At 57.6% G+C, this 22,876-nt stretch overlaps 7 protein-coding genes across 7 annotated transcripts; 3 read left to right on the top strand and 4 right to left on the bottom strand.

The window, feature by feature from the left end:
* Positions 1–2,935: 2,935 nt before the first annotated feature.
* Positions 2,936–4,009, bottom strand: SLS55_003276 (uncharacterized protein; the record flags this gene model as incomplete). The annotated part of the gene is made up of 1 exon (XM_066774754.1): positions 2,936–4,009. The coding sequence occupies one exon, from the start codon at positions 4,007–4,009 to the stop codon at positions 2,936–2,938; it is 1,074 nt and encodes a 357-aa protein (XP_066634873.1).
* Positions 4,010–5,668: 1,659 nt separating this feature from the next.
* Positions 5,669–7,713, top strand: SLS55_003275 (uncharacterized protein; the record flags this gene model as incomplete). Its single annotated transcript, XM_066774753.1, has 2 exons — positions 5,669–7,273; positions 7,390–7,713. The coding sequence occupies 2 exons, from the start codon at positions 5,669–5,671 to the stop codon at positions 7,711–7,713; spliced, it is 1,929 nt and encodes a 642-aa protein (XP_066634872.1).
* A 790-nt stretch (positions 7,714–8,503) lies between these two features.
* Positions 8,504–9,647, top strand: SLS55_003274 (uncharacterized protein; the record flags this gene model as incomplete). The annotated part of the gene is made up of 2 exons (XM_066774752.1): positions 8,504–8,509; positions 8,847–9,647. 2 exons carry the CDS (start codon positions 8,504–8,506, stop codon positions 9,645–9,647), a joined length of 807 nt encoding a protein of 268 aa, XP_066634871.1.
* A 1,648-nt stretch (positions 9,648–11,295) lies between these two features.
* SLS55_003273 (uncharacterized protein) lies at positions 11,296–12,558 on the bottom strand (the record flags this gene model as incomplete). Its single annotated transcript, XM_066774751.1, has 1 exon — positions 11,296–12,558. The coding sequence occupies one exon, from the start codon at positions 12,556–12,558 to the stop codon at positions 11,296–11,298; it is 1,263 nt and encodes a 420-aa protein (XP_066634870.1).
* A 423-nt stretch (positions 12,559–12,981) lies between these two features.
* Positions 12,982–15,192, bottom strand: SLS55_003272 (uncharacterized protein; the record flags this gene model as incomplete). Its single annotated transcript, XM_066774750.1, has 3 exons — positions 12,982–14,809; positions 14,866–15,024; positions 15,074–15,192. The coding sequence occupies 3 exons, from the start codon at positions 15,190–15,192 to the stop codon at positions 12,982–12,984; spliced, it is 2,106 nt and encodes a 701-aa protein (XP_066634869.1).
* A 1,606-nt stretch (positions 15,193–16,798) lies between these two features.
* Positions 16,799–18,847, top strand: SLS55_003271 (uncharacterized protein; the record flags this gene model as incomplete). The annotated part of the gene is made up of 5 exons (XM_066774749.1): positions 16,799–17,260; positions 17,316–17,454; positions 17,502–17,939; positions 17,993–18,338; positions 18,391–18,847. 5 exons carry the CDS (start codon positions 16,799–16,801, stop codon positions 18,845–18,847), a joined length of 1,842 nt encoding a protein of 613 aa, XP_066634868.1.
* Positions 18,848–19,766: 919 nt separating this feature from the next.
* SLS55_003270 (uncharacterized protein) lies at positions 19,767–22,634 on the bottom strand (the record flags this gene model as incomplete). The annotated part of the gene is made up of 3 exons (XM_066774748.1): positions 19,767–21,859; positions 21,910–22,509; positions 22,592–22,634. The coding sequence occupies 3 exons, from the start codon at positions 22,632–22,634 to the stop codon at positions 19,767–19,769; spliced, it is 2,736 nt and encodes a 911-aa protein (XP_066634867.1).
* Between the last annotated feature and the right edge of the window lie 242 nt (positions 22,635–22,876).

Genomic DNA, 22,876 nt, shown 5'->3' with positions numbered 1-22,876 from the left:
CCCATTCGTATCTTCGCTACCGAATTAATGCCTTCGCCCTCTTTGCGCGACGCGCCCCACCGCCTTACCTCGCCTAGCGTCTCACGACGGCAGCCCGCGTCTTGACGCGGGCTCGGCTAGGCATAGAATGCAATACTTTGCGTCCCGTTTGGGCATTTGTGGGTTCCTGCGAGGGAGCAGGTGTTTCGCCGTGATGATTGCCTCGTTGGAAGTTGCGGTGCTGGTATTCCAGTTCAAGTAACCCACAGCCGTTTCCACGTGTTGGTGGTGAACACGGGAAACAGTTTCATTCATGTGATAGTCGTTTTTGTCGGGTCTCCCGCTGTCCAAGCCTATACTTCCGCCCATCGATCTTTCACATACGACACTCACGTCTGCTGGAAAAAGTTGGCTTGGAAACCAACCGCAATGTATCAACGAGTCAACTGTATGCATCGTCCATGGACGTGGGCGCTCACTCATTGCGACACACGTTACATGGGTGCTGGGTGACTGGCAGCTGCTGCACTTACTACCACAGGGCCCTGGGCTTGAGAGCACTAGCCACGGAACCGCGTGCTCACCTGCCCCAGCATGAAAACCTACAGCGGGAAAAGGCCAACTCCGTCCCTCGCATACGCCTGCAATCCGTAGCTCCATTTCATACTAATTCCTTTGCGCCGCAGCAAGCAACGCTGGCCCGGGCACCTATCGTCCGGCCATGCAAGGGACGTCATTATTCGCCGGCGACAACGCGTCTGCGCTGCCGCGCGCGACCTCCCTTTCCTTGCACCAAATGTCTCCCACAACTCCCTCCTCATCCCTCGACAACGACGATGACGATCATCACCGCGCCAGCCGCGCCCCGCGGGTTTCCTCCCTTTCCACACCGCGCGCCTCCTCCTCCGCCGCCGCGGCCGCGATAGCCAATGGCGAAGACGTCTCCCCGACCTCCTCCGCTCCTCTTCCGCAGCAGCAACCGTCGCCCGCAACGGCAACAACAAACGCCGCAACAAGCGCTCTCTCCTCTTACTCAACCAACAACCAGCAATCCTCTTCCTCTCGGTCGCATCAGTCGTCTCCGCACAACAACGACCACCACCATAATTTCCCACCCGTTGCCGGCAGCAAACCCGACCCTTCACGTCTCGCACCCGAAGACGCCATTTTCCCCCCTCCGCCGCGGATATCGCCGCAGGCGGCGGCATCGCGCCGGGCGCTGGTGCGCTCGTTTGAGGGAGAGGCAGAGGCGGAGCAACATCAGCAGCGACTGGCTGGGACGGCTGCGGGAAGTAGCGGCGTCGCAAACAACGGTACTGCTGGGGGTGGTGGTAGTGGCGGCAGTGGTGCCACTGTTACTGGTGGTGGTGGTGTTGGTGGTGGTGGGGCAAGCAGCAGTAATGCCGTCGGCGGTGGTGGAGGAGGCAGCGAGTCGTCGTCGGCGGCGGGCAGGATCATGGAGCAGAGGCGGAAGCGCGAGAGGGACAGGGGGAGGAGCGGGAGTAGGAGGAGGAAGGGCGCGTGGAAGAAGTTATTGTGGGTGAAGCAGTCGTGTAAGTGGTTTCCCTGTTCTGTGCATTGGGAGGGATTGAGGGCCTTGTGCATTTCTGGTGCAGTCCGCACCTGTGATGTCTGCTTTGTCGAGGTGCGATGGGTTGCTGATATATTACAGATCCCGACAACTACACCGACGAAGAAACCTTCCTCGACCACCTCCAACGAAATCCGCGCCTCCAGCCGTACGAATTCTGGCCATTGGTTGGCGACTCGACAGTCATCGTACAACATGTCATGTCTGTAGCTATTTGGTGTTCTTGCTTCTCTGGTATCGTGCAGGAGCGTGTCACGCCCTTCATGGTGGTTTGCGCTGGCAGTGCTCTGACAGTCCTCGGCTGGCTTCTCTGGGACTTCTGGGTCTCGGAGGAAGAAGACGCGGAGACGATAACCAAAGCCGCAGCCCCTGCGATGACAGCCGCTGATGCTGCCAAGAATGAGGGTGTGTCCGCGGAGGAGGCAACAAGCAGCGCAAGCTCTGCAAGCTCTGTTGCTGCAGCGGGACAGGGAAGCTCGGGCTTGGGTCTGTTGATTCCAAACGCGAATGCTCCCAGCGCCAGGACGGGCCATTCCAGAGGCGGCAGCCTGGCATCCGTCGTCTCGAACGGCTCGGCAGTGTCGGCCATCTCGACGGGGCACCCTACTGGCGACCCGACATTTGCAACAGCATATCAGCCACCGCACGGGGAGCCAATGTCACCGCGGAACCAGAGGCGTTGGGCTACGATTAAGTCGGCTGTGCTAATTTACTGCGTGCTGCTCGGATTGAGTCCAATTCTCAAATCCTTGACGAAATCAACGACAAGCGACTCCATCTGGGCAATGACCAGCTTTTTGACGATCATCAACATTTCTTTCTTCGACTACGGTGGTGGAGTGGGTGCAAAGTAAGTTGATTCATTTCCGTCCTCTAGAACGTCTATTCCGAAACCATAATCATCTATGTCTATAACGTCGTCTACATCTGATCTGCGGGTATAAAAAGAAAACAACAAATGATACAACCGAAAGCTCACGAATACTCGCAGATTCCCAGCATCTCTATCCACCAATGCCGCCATCATGGCGGCAACGGTGTTGGCGTCAAGGCTCGAGTCAACGACCGACGTCTTCTCCTTCATGCTCTTCTCAATTGAGGTGTTCGGGCTGTTCCCGGTCTTTCGAAGACACCTGCGCCACGTCTCGTGGCGCGGACACCTCTCACTCGCAATCTTTTTGGTCATGAGTGCGGGAGCGGGTTTCAGCATGGCCATTACAGGTGGGGGACTGAAGGCAGCTTTAACCGGCGCAATCCTGGGCAGCATTCTGACAGGGCTTGTCATGGGCATCTGCAGCTGGTGGCTCATCGGCTTGCAAAAATACAAGAACGAGATCCACGGGCCGTGGGATCCGGCGCGGCCCATTATACGTAGAAGTTGGGATTGAGGCTGCGGGACGAGGAGGCGAACCAGAGAGGATCCTTTCGGCGGGAGTATTGCTCATAGGTGCAGGCGCCGTTGGCGGGCCAGGGGTCCGAAGGCCTTTGGCGGACGGCGAGCTCCAGCTTCTTGTCAGCGTTATGGTGCATGGCACCGGCTCCACGCATCTTCTTAGTTAGATGGGTCAACGACACGACTTCCAGCGCAATGTTGCCCTCGCCGTCACGCTCCCAGCGCACGACCTTGCCGTCGTCCCCCATTGTTTCCACGCTCTTGCCATCCTTGACCGCCGAACCCCTCACGGTGCCCCACATGCGATCCACAACGCCTTCAGTAGTCACCTCGTCCGTGCCCACGTAGTAGGCCGGATCCCACGGCTCGCGGCGTTCCATGGCCGTGCCCGCGGCGTAGCACCCCTTGAGCACGACGCGTTCCAGCCCCTCGACGTTGTGCAGCAAGCGGCGTAGTATGTCCCACAAGTGGCGGCGGCTGAGACGGGCGCGGGGCCACGCGGAGAAGTCGAGGCGCAGCACCCGCAGGCCGGGGGCGTCGACGCGCAGCGAGCCCAGCTGGGCGGTGGACGTGGGGCGCCAGGACATGTACTGCGGCCACTCGCGGTTGATGTGGGCGCGGGGGTCCTCGGGGGCGGGCAGCGGCGAGGGCGAGATGTCGCGCACGTCGACCTCGACGTCGTGGACGCGGGCGCGCAGCCACGGCGGCAGCGACAGCAGGAACGTCTGGCAGTGCGTGACGGACGTGAAGCGGAACGTGTTGCGGGCGTACAGCAGCGACACGGGCGCCTCGGCGTGGATCAGCGCGCAGGTGCGCAGCAGCGCCGTCCCCAGCGCGGGGATGCTGTGGTGCGGCGTCTGCGGCAGCGGGGTGCGCGCCGCGAGCATCGGGTCCGACTTCTCCTCCGTCGGCGTCGAGGCGGGGGAGGGCTTGGGCGGCGCGGTGGCGAGCGAGTTGGCGTCGGTGATGGGGAGGTCGGTGGTCAGCGCGAAGGTGTAGATCCGGTTGCGGATCTCGCCGGGGAGGGAGAGGAAGGAGGTCGGCATGTTGAGTGAGGTGAGGGTGGCAATGCCCGGTTCTATCTCTTGTCTATGGTTGTTCGATGGTGGCAGTGGCAGTGGCAGCCGTCAAGACCGCGAAGGGTGCGTTGAGATGTCGATGTGAAAAGTGGATGCTCGATCAGAAGGAAACGAACGCAAGGAAACAGACGACGGGAGGAAAAGGCGGCGTTTTAATCAATTCAGGAAGCAGACATGGATGGAGGCCTCCGCACGTAGGCCGTGTTGTGGGGCCAGCCGGGACGGGTTGGGTGGTGTGAAATGGGGTGCGCAGTAGGGCTGCTCGGACAGCGAAGCGCGTCTTTTTCAATATCTAGGGAGCGACGAACATCTGACTGCAGATGAGCGATGGAGCTTCAGGGTCCTGCAGGGTGGCAGCGGCCGGGCAAGGATGCCGCCCCGGTGCCGCCTCGCATCCCTCCCCATTCCGACCAGCGAAGCTCCACAGCCAACAGCTCTCTCATGCCCGATCCAGCTATGGTGTGTGTCAAGAAGGCCTCGGCCCGCGCTAGCACGGCGAATGAGCGGCGGCTCGCGCGAATATCGCCCACCAAGCACCCGAAGCCATTTCCCAGCCGGCAGGCCGGAGGGGCGAAGGGCTCTGCAGAGGGTTTCGCTGGCCCGACAAAAAGTCGTTCGACCAGCCGCATCCCGTTTGGCGTGATAACGAAGGCGGTGAGTGGCCAGTGCTCGCCAGAGTCCGTTGGGGAGCGGACGGCCGCGCCATTCTCACGCTGTCCACGACGGCGAAGGCCCGATTTTCTGCCCTCGCAGAGCCGTGTCGCAGCTCGCCACGGAGCAAATGCCGCCGCGCGCTGCACCAGTGCGCCATTTCTCGCCCGCTGGCTGCGTGCAAGTGGAGAGCTGACGATGGTCGCCAGTCGGATGACAACCCATGATTCAGCGCCTCCAGGGGAGCTGTGGGGGAGTGGTGCACCGCAAGGTTAAGACGCCCGCACGCGCATCTCTCCCCTCTGCTGATCCCGTCGTCACTGCGCTGCTTCCCCGCGCTACCTGCCCTCCGCAGGATTCTCCCCGCCGCCTGTCCCGTCGTCTCGCGCTCCTGCTGTTCTCGCACTCCTGTCGCTCTCCCGGGCCTGCTGCTCTCGCGCCGCCGATTTAGGAACCATGCGCCGCGTGAGGGAATTGGGGGCCGAAGCGGCTCTGGGGTTCGCGTGTGACTGCGGCTGACACCAGCCATCGCATTTCTCACGCGCCGCCCTACAGAGTAGATCTCTTCTTGTAGCACCGCTGCGCGCCCGCGACGTACAAGACACGCAGCATTCGAGCTCCTGCTGCTGACGTGCGTCGCACTCTTCCTAAACAGTCCAGCCCTGTCGCGCGCCACAGCTTTGCGGCCTATCAGCAGCGCTCATGTCGCTGCGCCCGGACGACCACCGCTCCTCGCGTTCGCGCAGCAAGTCACCAGGGCGTGCGCGCGAGAGGTCAAGGTCGCGCAGCCGAGTCGACGAGGGCCCAGCATTTGCGACTGACCCCAGGCTGACCAGCAGCTATGCCGGCGCCCAATCGCCGTCGTCGACCCCGCAGTACGAGATCAGGCAGCCGGGCTTCTCGTCGTCATACGCGACACCTGCCCACTATTCCACCGGCCCAGCAGAACACCGGCACCAGCGATCGCCCTCAGAGATGGAGGGATATACTATGGGAGGTTATGCCGACCTTCCACCGCAGGAGCGGCCCGGCTACGTCTCGCCAACTGGTGCCGGAGCCCAGCAGCCGTGGACGTACACAGCGACTCCGATCAACAGCGGCCCTCCGCAGCAACCGCTGAGGAATCCAGCAGGAGGCTACCAGCAGCAGCAGCAGCCCTCTGGCTATCAGTATGCGCAACCTGGAGGGATCAAGTACACAGCCCAGCCCATCACTTCTCAGCCAGGCCAGCAGTACCCTCCTCCGCCTCCGGCTTCCCACAGATACTCATCCTCATCTGTCACATCTCCCACGCACCATGTCACCGCCATGCCTCAGCCGCAGCACTTTTTCCCTGGTCAGCCTCAGGGCTCCCCGCCATCGAAGAAGGCCGAAAAGTATGATCCGAATCTAGCCTATGGTGCTGATAACGCGCGCATCGTCGAGGTGAAGCCTGGAGGCGCCAAGTTTGGCGGGCCTCCCTCGCCGGGGCTGGCACCCCGCATGGACAAGCTTACCGTTGGTGGAAGAAACAGGCCCACTTTGCAGCCCATCATGCCCGGCGCCTATCCGGGGAGTGAAGGCGGCATGGGGGGCGGTCGGCCTCCACCGAGCCCGCTGTTGGAGGCTTACCACGGAACCTACCAGTCCCTCAGCCCCATGCCCAGCCCCATCATGCGCCCACTGAACGATGATTTGGAAGACATACCGCCCCTGGATCCGCGTGAGGAGAAGAAGTCCAAGAAGCATAGGCACAGAAGCTCATCAAGCGCGTCTCATGGGCACGGCGCAACACTCAGCGTCAGTTTGTCCAAGAAGGACAGGGAAAGGTCCCGCTCTCGGACCCGCGACGACAGACGTGAGAAGGAGAGGGAGAGGGAGAGGGAGAGGGAGAAAGACAAGAGCGGCAAACGCGTCAAGATCTACGACGCAGAAGAGGACGCCAATGCCATCTTGAAGGCACTTTCAAAGGAGCCAGATCCTGATCCGCTGATCGACATTCTTCCAGCACTCTCTCATGACCAGCTTTTGGAGCTTCGCACCGAGTACAAGCGCATCTGCAAGGTGCAAGGCCGCGGGGTGAATTTGGCCAAGCATATCAAGATGAAACTGCCTGGCACTAACTTTGGTAAAATCTGCCACATTACCGCGCTTGGTCGATGGGAAAGCGAGTCTTACTGGGCGAACTACTGGTACCAGGGTAACAGCTCCAAGCGTGAACTTCTGATTGAGGCGCTCATGGGTCGCTCCAACTACGAAATGCACGAGATCATTGATTCTTTCAAGGACAAGCGCTATGGTGATGACTTGATGCGCTGCATGGAGACGGAGTTAAAGAAGGATAAGTTCCGTATGGCCATCCTGACAGCTCTTGATGCCCGCCGTCAAGAAGAAGGGGACGTGTGGCCTTTGGAGTACAGGAACAGGGACGTGGACGCCATGTACAGCGCAGTCCGGGCTAGGGAAGGAGGCGAATCGGATATCTTGAGGATCGTATGTACAAGGAGCGATGCACACCTGCGGGAGTGCTTGGAGACGTACAAGAGGAAGTACCAGAGCAACTTCGCCAAGGATGTTCTGACCAAGAGCAACAACCTCGTGGTGAGTACCATGCTGCTCGGAGACTGAGCGCCTGACCTTCTCTTTTGGCTTCACGGATACTCGAATCGAACTGCTGCGTTGCCTCGCCAATATCAATGAGACTAACTAAATCACAGGGCGAAGTTTGCGCGCACATCCTCAACGGTGTCATCAACAAACCGGCTCGCGACGCAATGCTTCTGTACCACGCCCTTACCGATCTGATGGACAGCGGAAACGATCGAGATGCGTCCCGTCACGAACGTCAGCATCGCTACGAGCTGCTCATCTCTCGGCTGGTTCGCCTTCACTGGGACAAGCTGCACTTGCGCAGGGTCAAGTTGGACTACCGTGAGAAGTATGGCCGTCACATCGAGGACGACATCGAGGACGCAACGAAAGGCGATTTCCGGGAGTTCTGCCTCGCTCTGTGCGATATGGGATTGGGAACAGGAAGGTAGTGGAGGATAAAAGCTCGCTCTGTTTTCGTTTGCTAATGGACTAATCGGGCGGTCGGACTGGTTGGCATGGACAGGTGGCTATCAATACCCCTCTTCTCGGTAGCTTTGGGATTTTCCATTTAAATGATGATACCTCTTAGTTTTCTGCGGAGTTCATGACCATCATTCGCGAGCGCATATTCCTACTACACTGGGAAACCGACGACGTAATAGAAAGGGATGCAAGTCACACACTCGCTTCGGTGGATCCAGCGCCAATCAGGCCAGCTCATATGAAGATCAGTCATCTGTACACCGGGGGGTGATGCTTGGAACCACGAGCGGTCGGCCTGGCATCCGAGCATTGACCAACCGGCCGTCGGAGCGGTTGCCGAGATGTCTTATCAGCGCCCTCGTTACCACCACCACCATGGACCTCGCAACTCATCAATTAGCAGCTATGCCGGCGGACGCAGGAGCTTTTTCATCGGCAACAGCGGCTCGGTAGCTGTCCAATTTGGTATTCTGGTGCAACTCAGTGGTCTTTACGCACCGCCGAGCAGAGGAGGGATAATTTTCCAGAATCGGGATTAGGCTGGAGGATATCCTCACGTAATGGAGAGGGATGATAGGCGTAGCAGAAGACGTTCCAACTCCTTTACTACACCTTGAAGTCGCTTTTCGTGCTCTTTACGTCCCCTGTTAGCTCCACGGTTTTTTCAAGCTGCTCCGTCATCCTGTGATTCTCTTGGTTATTTGTCTTTCTTTCTCTGCCAACAAGCAGTGACAAGGCTCAAAGTGTGAAGTCAAAATGGCCGTACCTCAAGCAATCAACATCGCACTGCTCGATGCCGACATTCCAGTTTCCGCTGTCCGCAGCACCCGTGGACTCTATAGCGACATCTTCAAAGAACTGCTCGAATCAGCCTTGATCCGCCTCGCAAAAGCCAACCTCGTCACGAGCAATCCACTCCCAAACGTCCAATTCGCCGCGTACGACATCGTGCGGGGGGACTACCCACCCGACCTTTCCTCCCTCGACGGCATCGTCATCAGCGGCGCAGCCGGTTCCGCCTATGACTCGGATCCGTAAGTTTCCAACAAAAAGCCGTCAACCACGCACACACACACGAACAGCTGTACTAACGCAACAGCAATCAATCCCCAGCTGGATCGTCACCCTCAGCGCCTGGCTCCGCCACGTCCACGCCAACCACCCGCACATCAAGATCTTCGGCTCCTGCTTCGGCCACCAGGTCCTCTGCTCCGCGCTGCTGTCCCCGGCCGACCCCGCCGCCGCCGTCCGCAAGAACCCGGCCGGCATGGAGCTCGGCATCCACGCCATCACGCTGTCGCCCGCCTTCCTGCGCGCCTTTCCCGTCGACGTGCTCGCGCTGCCGTCCGCGCCGGCTTCTTCTTCTTCTTCTTCTTCTTCTTCTTCTTCTTCGTCGTCGTCGTCATCGTCGTCGAGGCGCGATGGCAGTGATGCCGATGCCGCCGTGCAGATGAAACTCCAGCTCGTCCACTCCGACCACGTCGTCTTGCCACCACCGACGACGACGAGAACAGACGACGACGGCGGCTGTCCGCTCTTCCTGTCCATCGGCTCGACCCCGCGCTGCGCCGTGCAGGGCGTGTACGACGGCGACCGGGTGCTGTCGCTGCAGGGCCACTTCGAGTTCGACCGGGCCGTGAACGCGGCGACGATCGAGGTGCTGGGCGCCGTGTGGTCGAAGGACCCGCTGCTCGGCGCGGCGGATGGCTGGTTCGAGGAGGCGATGGCGCGGGTGAACGCGAATGGCGGCGCGGACGATGCGGGGTGGGCGGCGGAGGTGGTCATGGCGTTTTTGATGGGGTTGGGGAGCGGGGAGAGGGTGGTTGTGGGGGCGGGTGGGGCGGTGGTGGAGGGCGGGCTGTTGACGCCGCCGGAGGAGGAGGAGGTGGTGGTGATGTGATGGTGGTGGTGGTGGCATGTTGATCGAGTTCGAGGGTGCACCATTTATTTATTTTTTTGGGGGGTGCTGATGCGTGGCGTTTGGGTGTGTGTGCGGATTCTGGGTTCTGTGATGCATTCACATGACTTCTCAAGGACGATGTGCACGACGTGCGTGAGTTCAATGTCTGAGCGCAAGCACAAGGACTTCTCTTGCTGCAGCATACAATCTACAGTGAGGATCAATGGGAATTTTGAGACAAGTCACTGAGGTCAAAATGCGGGCAGTAGCATCACAGTCAAGAGGAAAAAGAGAAAAGAAATTTCAAGGTTCTGATTTGTGTGTGAAGCATTGCGATGTATGAAACTTGCGCCAAAAAATTGATTTTCTCCCTTCCCATCCTGTTCTTGGAGATGCTGCCAGTCCATTGCCTTTGAGTCCCATCAGGAGTGAGGTAGTGTTTGACGGAGTTGGGGCTGTGGCAGGGTTGAGATTGTGTGGCGAGATGTTGAAGGTGAAGTGGGTACTTCTTTTTTTTATGCGAAGTGGGGTTTGCTGTAGGGGGTTAGTCAGAGCCAGTCAGAGTCCGAGGATCGAGTGTGAGACCGACCGATTGCTCTGAGTGAGGTTTGTTGATATATTTTTTCAAGGTTACTCGATGTGAGGATGGCCAGTGAAAGAGGCTGAAGAACAGGGCCGAGGGTTGAACGCGTTGAAGTCTCGTAGATTGGGTACCGTCGGTCGCAAATTGCGAGCGCTCCCATACTCCTGCGAAAAAGTAGTGCAATCAGTTCTTCTGAAGGGCCACTCACTTAGGAGGCCCCCGCTTGCAGCTCTCTTTGCTTGCGGTCATTGGCTTAGATCAAGATCTTTTCGAGGAGTTGCGGGTAGTGTTTGGGTTGGCGGCTTTTGAATCAAGCCAAAAGGCAAAGAGAGTTTGAGAGTGTTGTTGTCTCAAGCCTTAAGGTAAGAGGCAAAGAGTTTTTGGGAGCAGAAGAAAATATCGGAGCAGAAGAAAATATCGGAGCAGAAGAAAATATCGGAGCAGAAGAGGAGGAGGGGGATTTATATATGCGGACCGCAGGGCCGGGTTGCGCTCATCAACTGCGCCAACTGCGACGCTAAACTCTTCTTGTACAGCCTGGCTAGGCAACAGCAAAGGCAGCCCTGGAAGGTGAAGTGAAGTGTTCCGCTAGCAAGAAGCTGGGCCGAGTTGCAGGTGCGCGACTCACTTCGCCGGCGTGCCCCACAACCACTCAATTGACCTCACATGTCAGACACCTGAGCATCTGCGTCTGCTCTATTATACCGGCTTTTCATTAAGAATTAAGCTCAAGGCCTCTCTACGGGGCATGTTTGCATGCTCGGGAACTGATTACACAAGCCAGCAATGAGTGAAAAACGCTACCACTGCCGAATCGAAAACCCCCGCAAGCATCAATACCATGCCCCAACCTATTTTTTGAGAGCACCTTAGATGCGAAAGGCTGACTGAAAGGTTGTTCCTCCTCTAGCCGTCTCGAAAGCAATATTATTCCCGTTTGTAAACCAATCCCGCCCTGTTCCCAAATCACGTTGCAGGTTCTCAAGAGTAGTGAAGAGTACAATGACCATCTCAAGTCATCCAATCACCCAAATGCACCACTCCAACTTCCCGCCGAGGATCCTTCTACCTCCTCTGATACGCACTCCTCTCCCTGCCAGACACGAACGGATCATCCGTGATCATTGCCTCGGTGAAGTTATCCATCTCCGACCGGTCGCTTGGGAATTGCCGTCCGCTAACCGCCGGCGGGACGAAGTTGCTGCGCTCGGCAGCGAGGCGAGCTGGCTGAGGAGGGCGCACCAGATCACGGTGCGGATCAAAGAAGCCACCGACGTCTCCATCGTAGCCGCCGCCAACGCCGCCCGCGAAGAGCTCTTGGCGCCTGCGGTCACGACCGGAGCGCACCGTGCTGCTCTGGCTTCCGCTGCCACTGCCGCTACCGGTGAAGGGGTTGCTGTTACCCGGGCCGGTGTTGGACGTCGTGGCCGTCGTCGGCGGACCCATGGTGTTGGTGTCGGAGGCGAGGATGACGTCCGTGTCGTTATCCACGTCGCTGGACTGCAGGCGGTAACGGCGGTAGCGGGCGTAGCTCTCGTTCACGTGGGGATTCATGTCGTGAAGCGGCGGGGACTTCTTGTTGCTGTTGTGGCTGTTGCTGCTGTCGCCGCTGTCGCCCGGCAGCTCGGGGCTGAGCTCGTACGGGTTGTCGCGACGCTGGTTCCTGTCGCGCTGTTGCCTGCGGTCAAGGGCTTCGAGGAGGGAGCGTTCGTTCTCTTCGCGGCGGTCGCGGTCGCGGCGTTCCTTGTCGCGGCGGTATTTCTCGCGGTGGTCTTGGTCGACGCGGTGCTGGGTGAAGGCGTCGTTGAAGGTGTTCTCCCGCGTCATGGGTGCGACGGTCTCCCAATCTTCTGCGTCTTCCACGTAAGTGTGCGGGGGAAGGTCTGGGAGGCTTTTGTCAAACCGCATACGAGGCTGTTGGGGGGTGCGCTGAGCGCCAGCACCTGGGAAAACAGTGGCTTCTGACGTCGGCGACGGATGAAAAACGCCTGGCCAGTACAGCTCTGGCAGGTTGGGCGCGGTCGTAGTAGAGCGCTGACCGCGCGACTCCATTCTCTCGAGCTCAAGATCTTCGAGCTCAACGGGCGTCTTCATGCGGCTCATGCCAGAACGGCGGTTGCGATTGAGGTAGTAGATAGCCACTCCGAGGAAGAAGATCGAGAGTGGCACGAAGACCATGATGAACACTGCCCAGCGAGGCACAGCAACCTCGTCGTCTACATCGTAGCGCTTGGCCTGGTGGTTGAGCATGGCGACAGAAATGTACGCCTCGGGTTCGCAGAAGCTACGAACGCCATGGTTTGGGATTGAAGGACGTATGGGAGGCATGGCGAAACGGGCGCGTCAAAAGTTGGCAGCGTTGGAGGAAATCCAGTTGCTTGTGTGGCGACGGGTCGGGTGCGCTGAGGTGACGGCGGACGCGCCTGGTAATGACTTCGTGAGTCGAGCGTAAGATGTGCCACCCGCCCGTCACCTTGGCTTGGAGCGGCTTGATAACCAGCTAGTTCTCGCAAACGCAGTTCTTTAGCCCCACAGCGGATTCAACTGGCGAGAAAAGGAAACATCTCGAAGTGTGTATCAGCATACAAACAACTCATCTCACGGTATTTTGCCTCGAATAGACCAGACCATTCGACGCTTCACCACCAGAGGATTCAAAATGGAGCAAACAAGGGTGTTTGAGGATTCATAGATACGAAAACACTTGCAAGAAAAAAAAAAAAAAAAGGCTCCAGATGCAGCGTACCCCGCTCAATCGGAGTTCCCAGCACTGCCGCTTGACTTCCTTTTCCTTAGATCGGCCATTGAAATCGGTGGCGGCTCCATCCTCTCCTTTGCGTTTGATGACTTCAGCGTCTTCAGCTCATGCTCGAGCACCGTGGATAGCCTTTCCAAAATCCACTCGGCTTCCGACTTGGATCCCATCAGCGGGCTCCTGGTACCCAGCCAACTCCACGCATACACTTTCTCACCGTCAAACCGGATTGTCCCTGCGCCGGCGCCGATATCAGCTTTGTGGTTCTTGTTCCTTTCTGGTATCGTGGGTGGCTTGCGATGCCCGCCTGGATTGGCCTCGTCTTGGCCGACAAGCTTTAAGTAGTACGCCCACTCCTGGTAGGAATATTGCTTGGGCGGAGATGCATTGAGGTCCTTCATAACGTTCCTTGTCTCCTTTGCGAGGACAAAATGATAGAAGTGGATGTCGCGAGCAAGAGGGTCTTCTCTTTCTTCCGCCTCTTCTGCTTCTTCGAGCTCTTCCTCCTCAAGGTGCTCCATCAATCGATTGATGGCTGCCGACTCTATCCTCTCTCTCATGTCCGCCCGGTCTCTCCCCTGCTGCTCGTTGCCATCGTGAGGTAGGAAACCGGGAGGTTTTTCGAACTCTGGAAGGCTACTGTCCCTCTTGAACAGTTTGTTATCTCGTACCTTGGCTAGGTTGGATGTCAAAGTGGCTCGAACTCCACTCTCCTGAGGGAGCACCGTCAAGCTCCCTAGCCATATGGTGAACTCGCTGAAACCTTTTACCACAGTGTCTCCCATATTGGAAATGAGGATGGTCAGTGTCGGAACAGCGATGATGGACCAAACAACAAAGAAAGGTTTCCCGGAATTGCTCTTAGGGCAATAGTCGCCGTATCCGACTGTGAGAAGCGAGGTGTATGAAAAATAAAGGGCCTGGAAATACGTCCAGCCCTGATGGGATCCCTCTGAAGCTTTGAATACCACTGCGCCTATGAACCATAGAATGCAAGTAGCGGCAATAGAAAGTCCAAGCGCCGTGTATCTCCGGTTCCTTTCAGCAGACTTTTGGATGTGGCGCATGACATGGAACTCTTGTTCTCGTCTCTCAACCTCAGAGAGTCCTTCGGACGAGAAGTGTATCTTCTGGAACATTCCAATCCTGACTGTACGCTTGCTTGGGTCCAGGTTTCTCAAGACTTTCTCTCGTTTGATTTCTGTCATTCTTGCCTCCATTTTGGCCTTTCCTCTTTCGAGGACGAGAGATCGGATGGAGCCGACCACCAGACCGACCATGAGGATTCCACCGATGGCGAACGGAAACAAGAGAGATCTTCCAAGATGCGTCTTCGGGGGAAAGTCCGAGCCAAGCCCTACGGTCAGCAGGGTGTAGTCTGCCCAATACACCCCGTCCAAGAAGTTCCACCCTTCAACGTAGCTGAACACCAAACCACCAAGTAGCAGGTAAACGGTGAAGCTGATGGTCTGCAGCATCAGTGTACGCTGGCTGATGGTGAGGCGGAACTCTGTCTTGTAGTGTCCTTTCCACGCGCCGTAGACGGTCAGCACCATGAGCATCGAAATAATGGCATACAATGATGCAGCAATGATTGCATAGTAGAAGGCCTGGGAGAGTGCGTGGGCGTTTCCTGGTTGTATGCGGAAGTATGAAGATGAAGCAACGGCGACAAGGGCTATGAGCAATATTGCAGCGAGAGCAAATCCTCCGATGGTAATAGGCTGTGCGACGTTGAATTTGAGACGGCGAGCCATGTTCAGAAGCAGGGCCATATTAGCCGTTAGAGCGCAGACTAGGGAGACGGCGTTCACGGCGATCAGCCTGCATGAGGGTAAGTCACTGCCGGGAACCACACACCACGACAGATCTCTTCTCACCATGAGGGATCCTGCACTGGCTCCCCAACGGTCTCGTCCATGCCAGGCGGGATGTAGACCCTCCATTTCTCAACCAAGGCGCAAATGGAGAAGGCGTTGGCAAGAGGGCCAAAGGTTCCGGCGATGAGCGGGCAGGCTGTGGACGCAAACCACCATCGACTACCCAAGCTGTTAGGAGCAGCGGTTCGTACACGCGATGGGAGCCCACCTTGGATCAAGAAAGTCCTGCTCTTCCTCCTCCCGTTTCTTCTCCGTACTATCGTAGGGATTTTGCTCCAAGTCCTGGGCGGCATTACTGATAGGCTCGTCAACGCCGGGGTCGTTCATTGCGGCGGGCGAAAGTTGTTGGGGTGCGATGTCGAGGGCGAGGCCATGGCAGCAAAGGGGATAGATAACGAGAAAGTGCTGGGTCAAGATGCGGTGTGGCTTTGTCCGCGTGAGAACTGGCGCGGCGGCGGCAGACGCGTTTGACCCTAGGCCTGGGCAGGTCCCTGTCGCGCGTGAGCGATGACGTTGGCCGGGCGGGCCTGTCCCCGCTCCCCCCGGGCTGCATTCCCCCACGCCTTGGCTGTCTGGGCCAAAACCTTCTCTGGACTTCACCAGCAGTAGCCATCGTCTGCATCGCCGTTTCCGCACTGCAAACCGGCTTTACAGCGATGGACAGGACTCACTTTACCCTCAGGAGGAGCATCGCCTCTCGCACGCCCACCTACAAGTCTGGTTGGCGAAAACAAAAGAAAACCGGATTTCTTGCCAAACCTTTAATGAGCCGAGCCCAGCTCCACCTAGCTGAGGATCCTGAGAAACAATTGCACCTGCCCGCGTTTGACGTATACTTGGCGCTAGGCTCATTATTCTCGTTTTCCTGTAAACTTGTTTCACCGCTGTTGATTTTCTTTGGTTTGGAAAGACCAAGTGCTGACACTGTCCATCTTAGCGTGGATACGTTGATCACGAAGCGTTAATCATCCTTACCACCTGCTAAATGTGTGTGTGCATCTATATTCTACCAAGATGCCTTGCCGGGGGGGTTTTTTTTTTTTTTTTTTGGAGGAAAAATTTGACTTTTCATCTGAATATTTCGCGAGCTTTCGACACCGACAACATGTTGAGAGCGCGACGATACAATGATGGACATACACCAGCGCATCACTCGTCCACTTTGCAAAGTATTCTTGCCCTAGTCAAAATGGGCGTTGTCTCTACCTTCAAAGACATCGTCTTGTCCGGTTCTGTATCGCCCCAATCTGCCTGGTAGCGGCGAGGCGCTCTTGCAACAGCCCTCGGCGTTGTCCGTCAGCTGGCCCTGACGGATGTGAACCACAAGACTAGCCTTACAGGGCCTCCGGCGAGCACCTGATGTAAGTGAAGCAATCACGGGATATACGTGATCAGGTGTAATGAAGTACAGTGCAGTGCCGCTTCAGGTCTACAGCACATCGTAACATGTGCATTTCACTAGGGTCAATAGACTACTGCCGCGAACTTAACCGTGGCTGCTGCTGCGGGAGGTCGCTGCGCTGTCTGTCGCGAGCTCGGTCGTGCCTGCCTTCTTGGATGGTTGCGGCGCGTGGTCGCCTGGCGTGCCTTCCTAAGACGAGCCGTAGAGCGCGCATAAGACACCCGTCTCTTCTTCCGCCACGCAGATTTTTTTCTTCTTCACCAACCTCTTTCCCGAGGCTCTGATCTCTTCAAGAGCTTCCTGCAGCTCAACGATCTTACCTTCGTGCCCGACAACTCTGCTGCCGCCCTCTACAACGTCAGCGCTTCCAAGCAGGCTCATTGTGTAAGTCTTCCCTTCGTCACTGCACTCGATACGGCATGTGCCACCCCGTGTCTGGTGGCTCACCTACCGCTGAGCTCTCGTTTGGCGCTTGCTTTTGCTCGTGCTTGAATCATGCCCGCCACTGACAATACTTCCATTCCAGCCAACATGTCTGAGCCTGTCACCAATTTCGACACCACCGAGATGGCCGCTGCTCTGAGTGGCGCTGGAAGTGACGCCGGCAGCAACGCCGGCAGTGACGCCGGCAGCGATGCCAAACCCGTTGTCGTCGAGCCGCCGCCTACGGTCCCGATCGAGGGTGCTGCTGACCGCGCTCGCGAGCACGGTTTCGTTGCCCCGGTTGCCTACGACTATGACACCTACAACGTGAACACTAAGGAAGAGCGCGAAGCGGCCACGGCTGAGGGTCGTTACATTGAGCCTGGTTGGGCTGCTACTGCCGCCCGCTACGAGTGGGACGACGATTTCGGTGACGTCGGCCCTGCGGACACCAAGCTTGAGGAGGATCTCTTCCTCCATGAAAACGTCATGCGCAAGGGCAATGCCTTCTCGGTTCTCGAGTACAAGATCCACCAGGAGGGCCCTATTCAGATTGCTCCCGTCCGTAGGGTATGTTACTGTCCGTGGTCTCTCGTCTGGGTAGCTGCTCACGTTCGCGCTGTAGTTCGAGGATGCTGGTCTGCACCCTGTCATGCTCGACAACGTTACGCGTCTTTGCCAGTACGACATGACGACGCCTATTCAGGCTTACGTTATCCCTGCCGTGCTTCAGGGCCATGACGTTGTCGGCGTTGCTCAGACTGGTAAGTTACCTCCCCTCTCCATCGAGCCAACAACTTACGCCTCGCAGGTTCTGGCAAGACTGCGGCGTATCTGATCCCTATCTTGTCTCGTTTGATGGGAAAGGCTAAGAAGCTGGCTGCTCCCCGGCCCAACTTGAGGGCTTACAACCCGGACACTGACCGTGTTCGTGCTGAGCCGCTCGTCCTGGTGATCTGCCCTGCTCGTGAGCTTGCCGCCCAGATCTTCGACGAGGCTCGCCGCCTGTGCTACCGCACTCAATTGAGGCCTTGCGTCATCTACGGTGGTGGTCCTCCGGTCCACCAGCGCATGGAGCTCGAGAAGGGCTGTGACGTCCTCATTGCCACCCCTGGTCGCCTCTGCGACTTCATGGACAAGCCCGCTCTTCTCTCTCTGAACCGGATCAAGTACACCGTCATCGATGAGGCTGACGAGATGCTCGACGATGACTGGGAGACGGAGCTGAAGAAGATTCTGAATGGTGGTGGTCAGTTTTCCTCCTGCTTATCCTTGGTATCCTTTCCGCTAATATCCCCTCAGACAACAACGAGGATGCCGACCATGCCTACCTCATGTTCTCGGCGACCTTCCCAAAGGAAGCCCGTGCTCTCGCTCGTCAATACCTTGCTGAGGACTACATTCGCGTTCGTGTTGGCCGTGCTGGTTCCACCCACAACAACATTTGCCAGAAGATCATCTGGGTTGAGGACTCCGCGAAGGACAAGGCTCTCCACGATCTGCTTTTCTCCATGCCTCCTGGTCGCAGCATCATCTTCGTCAACTCCAAAAGGAAGGCTGACTTGGTTGATGACTTCCTCTTCAATCGTGGCCTTCCTTCCACTTCCATTCACTCGGACCGTACTCAACGTGAACGTGAGGATGCCCTGTAAGTTCGCCATAGCTCCTTGGTGATAAAGTTTGCCACTGACGGACAATAGGCGTGCTTTCAAGTCCGGCAGTGCGCCTATCCTCGTTGCTACAGGTGTCACCGCTCGTGGACTTGACGTCAAGAACGTCATGCACGTCATCAACTACGACCTTCCGTCCACTCAGTATGGCGGTATCCGTGAGTACGTCCATCGCATCGGCCGTACCGCTCGTATTGGCAACGAAGGTCTGGCTACGTCGTTCTACAACGAGAGGAATGAGGACCTTGCCGAAGACCTTGTCAAGATCCTCATGGAGCGCCAGCAGGAGGTCCCCGACTTCCTCCAGGACATCGCCCCTGCTGAAGGCGAGCCTCTTGACTTTGACGACGACACTGATCATGAGGAGGAGGAAGCTGCCGCGGCTGCTTTCAACAACCCTGGTGCTGGTGCGTCTGACGCTGGTGACGGTGGTTTCCAGCCCGCGGAGACTACTGGCCAGGCCGATGATGGCGCTGATAGCTGGTAAGGGTCTGCACAGGTGCGCAGGGTCTTCACGCTGGCACCGGCACTTCACTACATTTGCTTAGCACTTCCCCGTTGGCCTGGATGGAGGGTTTCTGGGGCCGTTGATGGCACCTCAAATACTTTCGCATACCATCAATGGCCCCGTTCGGAATGGGTGGGTGGACATCTGGGCCGATGGTGGGTTTCTACTTGATTTCCTAGTCTTCACCATTAGGGACACAGAACTTGGCGAACGAAAATGATTTCCTGGCTACCGAGAAGGGTCTCCAAGTAGTGAGTTACGGTGAAGGTCAATTGAGTAGTAAAGTAGCGAATTCGAATTACGTTTTCGCTGTTTCTTGCACCGTCGTGATCGGACTTGAATCAACTTCACCAGGTTTGCAGATCGGCAAGTTTGTAATCATTGGATCTTTATTTACTCATTTGTACGGCCGTTGAATCCCAGCCCATGCATACATACATTCCATGCACACTTGGCCTCGAAGGGCGCAGGCGCTATTAAGACTAATTCCCGGCTAATCGATATTACAGCCCTCCAGGCGTGGAACCGTCTTCAGTTCACTCTTTCATACCAAATCTCTTAACTTCCGCATCAAACGCCTCATGAGCAATCGTTCCATCCGTCCATCTCATCCATCAATTCGTATGCACAGAGGCCAATTCTTTTCCCCATCATCTTGCGTGTACTGTTCGTTTCGGACATGTCTAAAAGCGAAAAAAAAAAATTACAAAGAAGAAAAAAAAGTAAGTTTGCTTTGAGCAAAAAAGGGTATATGTCGCGCGCACGCAAGCAATCAATCTTTTTCTTTTCGGGGCGAAATGAATCAAGAAAAAAAAAACACGCTCAAGACAAAAAAGAAGAAGGCGAAGGAAACGATGATGATGGAAGCCAACAAGAAATCAATCGATCGGTCGATCAATCAATCAAAATGCATCATCCGACTCTCGCCCCTCTGCACGCGGTCGATGCCGAGATGCTCCCTGCCGTCGCGGCCCCAGTGCACGCCGAAGCCGTACATGATGCTGCCGGGGTCGATCAGGCTGCGGCGCTTCTCCATGGCCATGGCGCGCAGCTCGTCGGGGCCGATGGCGTGGCCGCCCGCCGTCTGCATCATCGACTCCTCTTCGGGGATGTACTGGTAGTTGTTGTTGGTTTGACGAGACGAGGTGGATCCGCCTCTGCCGTGACCGGCCATGTTGGCGAAGCTGGCGGCTATCTCGTTCTGTTCCTTTTGTTGCTTCTCGGCGGCGGCGCGCAGGTTGGCCTTGGAGCCGAATGCGGCGCCGGGCATGGCGAGCGAGCGCAGCGAGCGGTTGAAGCCCTTCTCGAGGTAAACGGGGCCCATAAGGCGGGCGACCAGCTCGGCCTTGGTGGCGGGCCGGCTGAAGGCGCGGTCGGTGAGCATGCGCGACTGGTAGAGCCAGGAGATAGTCTCGGCGAGGGTACGGGAGTCGTGCGGCAGCGCCATGTCGCTGCGGCCCGTGGCGAGCGTGCAGACGGTGACAACGTAGATGGCGAGGAAGACGCAGAGCGCGTAGTAGGCGGCCGGGTGGGCGGCGACGCGGAGGGAGCCGTCTGACGGGTAGTATTGCGTGAAGAAGAGGCCCGAAGCGAGGACGGGAAGTGTAAATGCGGTCATGAAAGACACGAACGAGAAGAGAGCCACGCGCCAGTGGTGGTTGGCAATCGCGGCGAGCGTGACGGAGATGGGCAGGCGCGCCGGGTAGTCGAGGAGGATGGAAGTTTCGGCGGATGCGCCGCCTGGGGTACACAAGGCCTCGTACGGAGCGAGACGGCGGAGAGCAAAGTCAACTTGCTGAAAGGATAGGTAAAGGAGCATGGTGAGCAGTATAGGGAGGAATGAGTAGAGGAAGTTTGAGGCCGAGAAGCCAGCAGGATCGGCTGGCACAGAGACAAGTGGGTCGAAGCCCTCGATCACTGCATCGTTGACGAAGCTGACGATGAGGAAGGTCAGGTAGAGGACCACAGCGGCGATTATCCAAGCGACCACATACGAGTCGGTGAGAAACCACGGAAGGTAGCGTCTCCGCACCGACTCAGCGCGGATGTCCAAGCGGAGGTCTCCTGGCCTAGCAGCTTCCAAGTCTGCGCCTTCAGACGCGTAGTCCTGCTTTTCCCTAAGTCTTCCTTGCACCACCGTATATCTGCGGGGGTCTCCACCGGGCTCACCGAGGCCATAAAAGATGTCGTTCGGCTTGGCTGAGGTGTTCCAGTACCCAAGGCGGTCAGTGCGACTGGCAAGTCTTTCCCTGAATTCCGAAGACGTCTCCAAAATTTCCGTGTCGCTGTAGTCGCTGATAGCATTAGAGCGTTCGAGAAGGGCGGCGTAGTCGGCAATAGAACGTGGGTCCCATTTCAGCCCGGTAGGCTTCCGGAGTTGCACGACAACACAAATGATGCCCGCAATCAGCAAGAAGTAGAGTGCAACAATAGTCCAGATGACGCCCTGGACCGCCAACCATCGCCAGGTTCCGTTGCGTAAGCCGCCAAAGAAGCGGACATTGTAAGCGGAGCCAAGGAGAGGGATAGTGAAGAGGAATATCCACGAGATGATGTAGAATACGCCAATAAGAGGTTGGCCGGCGCGGAAATGTTGGAGGGTTGGGTAAAAGAATTGTGTGGGATATAAATCCAGAAAGACGCCTTCAGACCGGGATTTCGAGGAGTCTGCGGCCAGGGCCATAAACGGAGAAATCCGCTGTAGTGCAGCGGCGATTTGATGTAACCACACCAAGATGATCATGCCGAAGATAGTTGGCACATACTGGAAAAGGAAATAGCTGCCATCGCCGAGATTTCCATAGTCGAGGAGGCCGGAATATGTGTCGGACCACACGGCGCTCACAATCATGCCGGTGATCATCAGGACGCAAAGGGAAGCGAAGATGGCGAGCCACAGTGGCCGCAGAATGGAAGGTAGGAATGTAAGAGGCGGGAACTGAACAGACTTGGTCTGCGGGTGGTACGGAACGAAAATATCCCGTTGTTGCACTGCAGACGCTTAGCATACATATGGGACAGGCTTATTGCATTTGACTCACCATTGAGAGGTTCCATTGGCGCTGGGCGAGTAGGATTCCTCTCGGGGGTTTCATACGCTTCGTAAGTTGGCGCTTGCGGGACATAGCCCACGGTCTCGGGCGAGACTAGGCGCTGCACAGGGTATTGCTCTGCGCTTGCGCGGGTGCCCGCGGGGTATTTCCTGGAACCACGGACCTCCTCATCGCGGGTGAGCTGGTCAATGGCGAAGCGGATGTAGGGGGTGTCGTCGACGCCGGGGGTGGTGGACACGGACTCCGAGTCCCTGCCGCTCTTGCGACGCGGGTCCTGGACGGGGCGTGCCGACGGCATTGAGCGCTGGGGAATGGACGACTCGTCGAAAAGGACGGCGCGGGGCACGGCGGTGTTTGCCTCGCGCGACTTACGGGCCTCTTGCAGGGTGGACAGACGGCGGGGGTTGGCTAGTTGCTCATGGCTCTGGAGCGGGGTGCGGTAGAGCTCGGGCGGGGTGTTGTGGCGGATGATTGTGGTTTGCGAGCGGTCATCGCCGGAGCTGGACGAGATTTCGGAGACGGTGTAGTAGTCCTCGGAGGCGGAGATGCTCTGCTGCGAGGCGCTGTGCTGGATATGAGGCCTGCTAACTGCATGTGCTGTCAGCGAGATGATGCATGGCTTGGGGCGGCGGGGCGCAGCCGGGATGTGCTAGGGCCGGCTCCGTCATACCGTTGGTGTGCTTCAACGCCAGCAGCGGTTCATTAGAACTCATGGCGCGTGTGACGGAAGAGCGGAGAGTAGTGTGGGTAGTTGACGCGGTGGCATCTCGGGACCGGCGTGGGCGCAGCTCCCGGCATGCTTGGATATATGGTCATGATGGCGGCCGGAGGCTGGGATGGTGGCTGGACGGTGGCAGACAGGCTGGCGCTGCGACAGGCGGCTGCCCCGGCCCGACACCGACCCTGCGCCCTCCCGGAGGCTCCCAACGGCTGTGCCCTGTTTTCCACGCGACCG

Source organism: Diplodia seriata, assembly GCF_021436955.1.
Source record: "Diplodia seriata strain FDS-637 chromosome Unknown scaffold_3, whole genome shotgun sequence".
Lineage (NCBI taxonomy): Eukaryota > Fungi > Ascomycota > Dothideomycetes > Botryosphaeriales > Botryosphaeriaceae > Diplodia > Diplodia seriata.
This window is presented reverse-complemented; position numbering and strand designations above follow the sequence as displayed.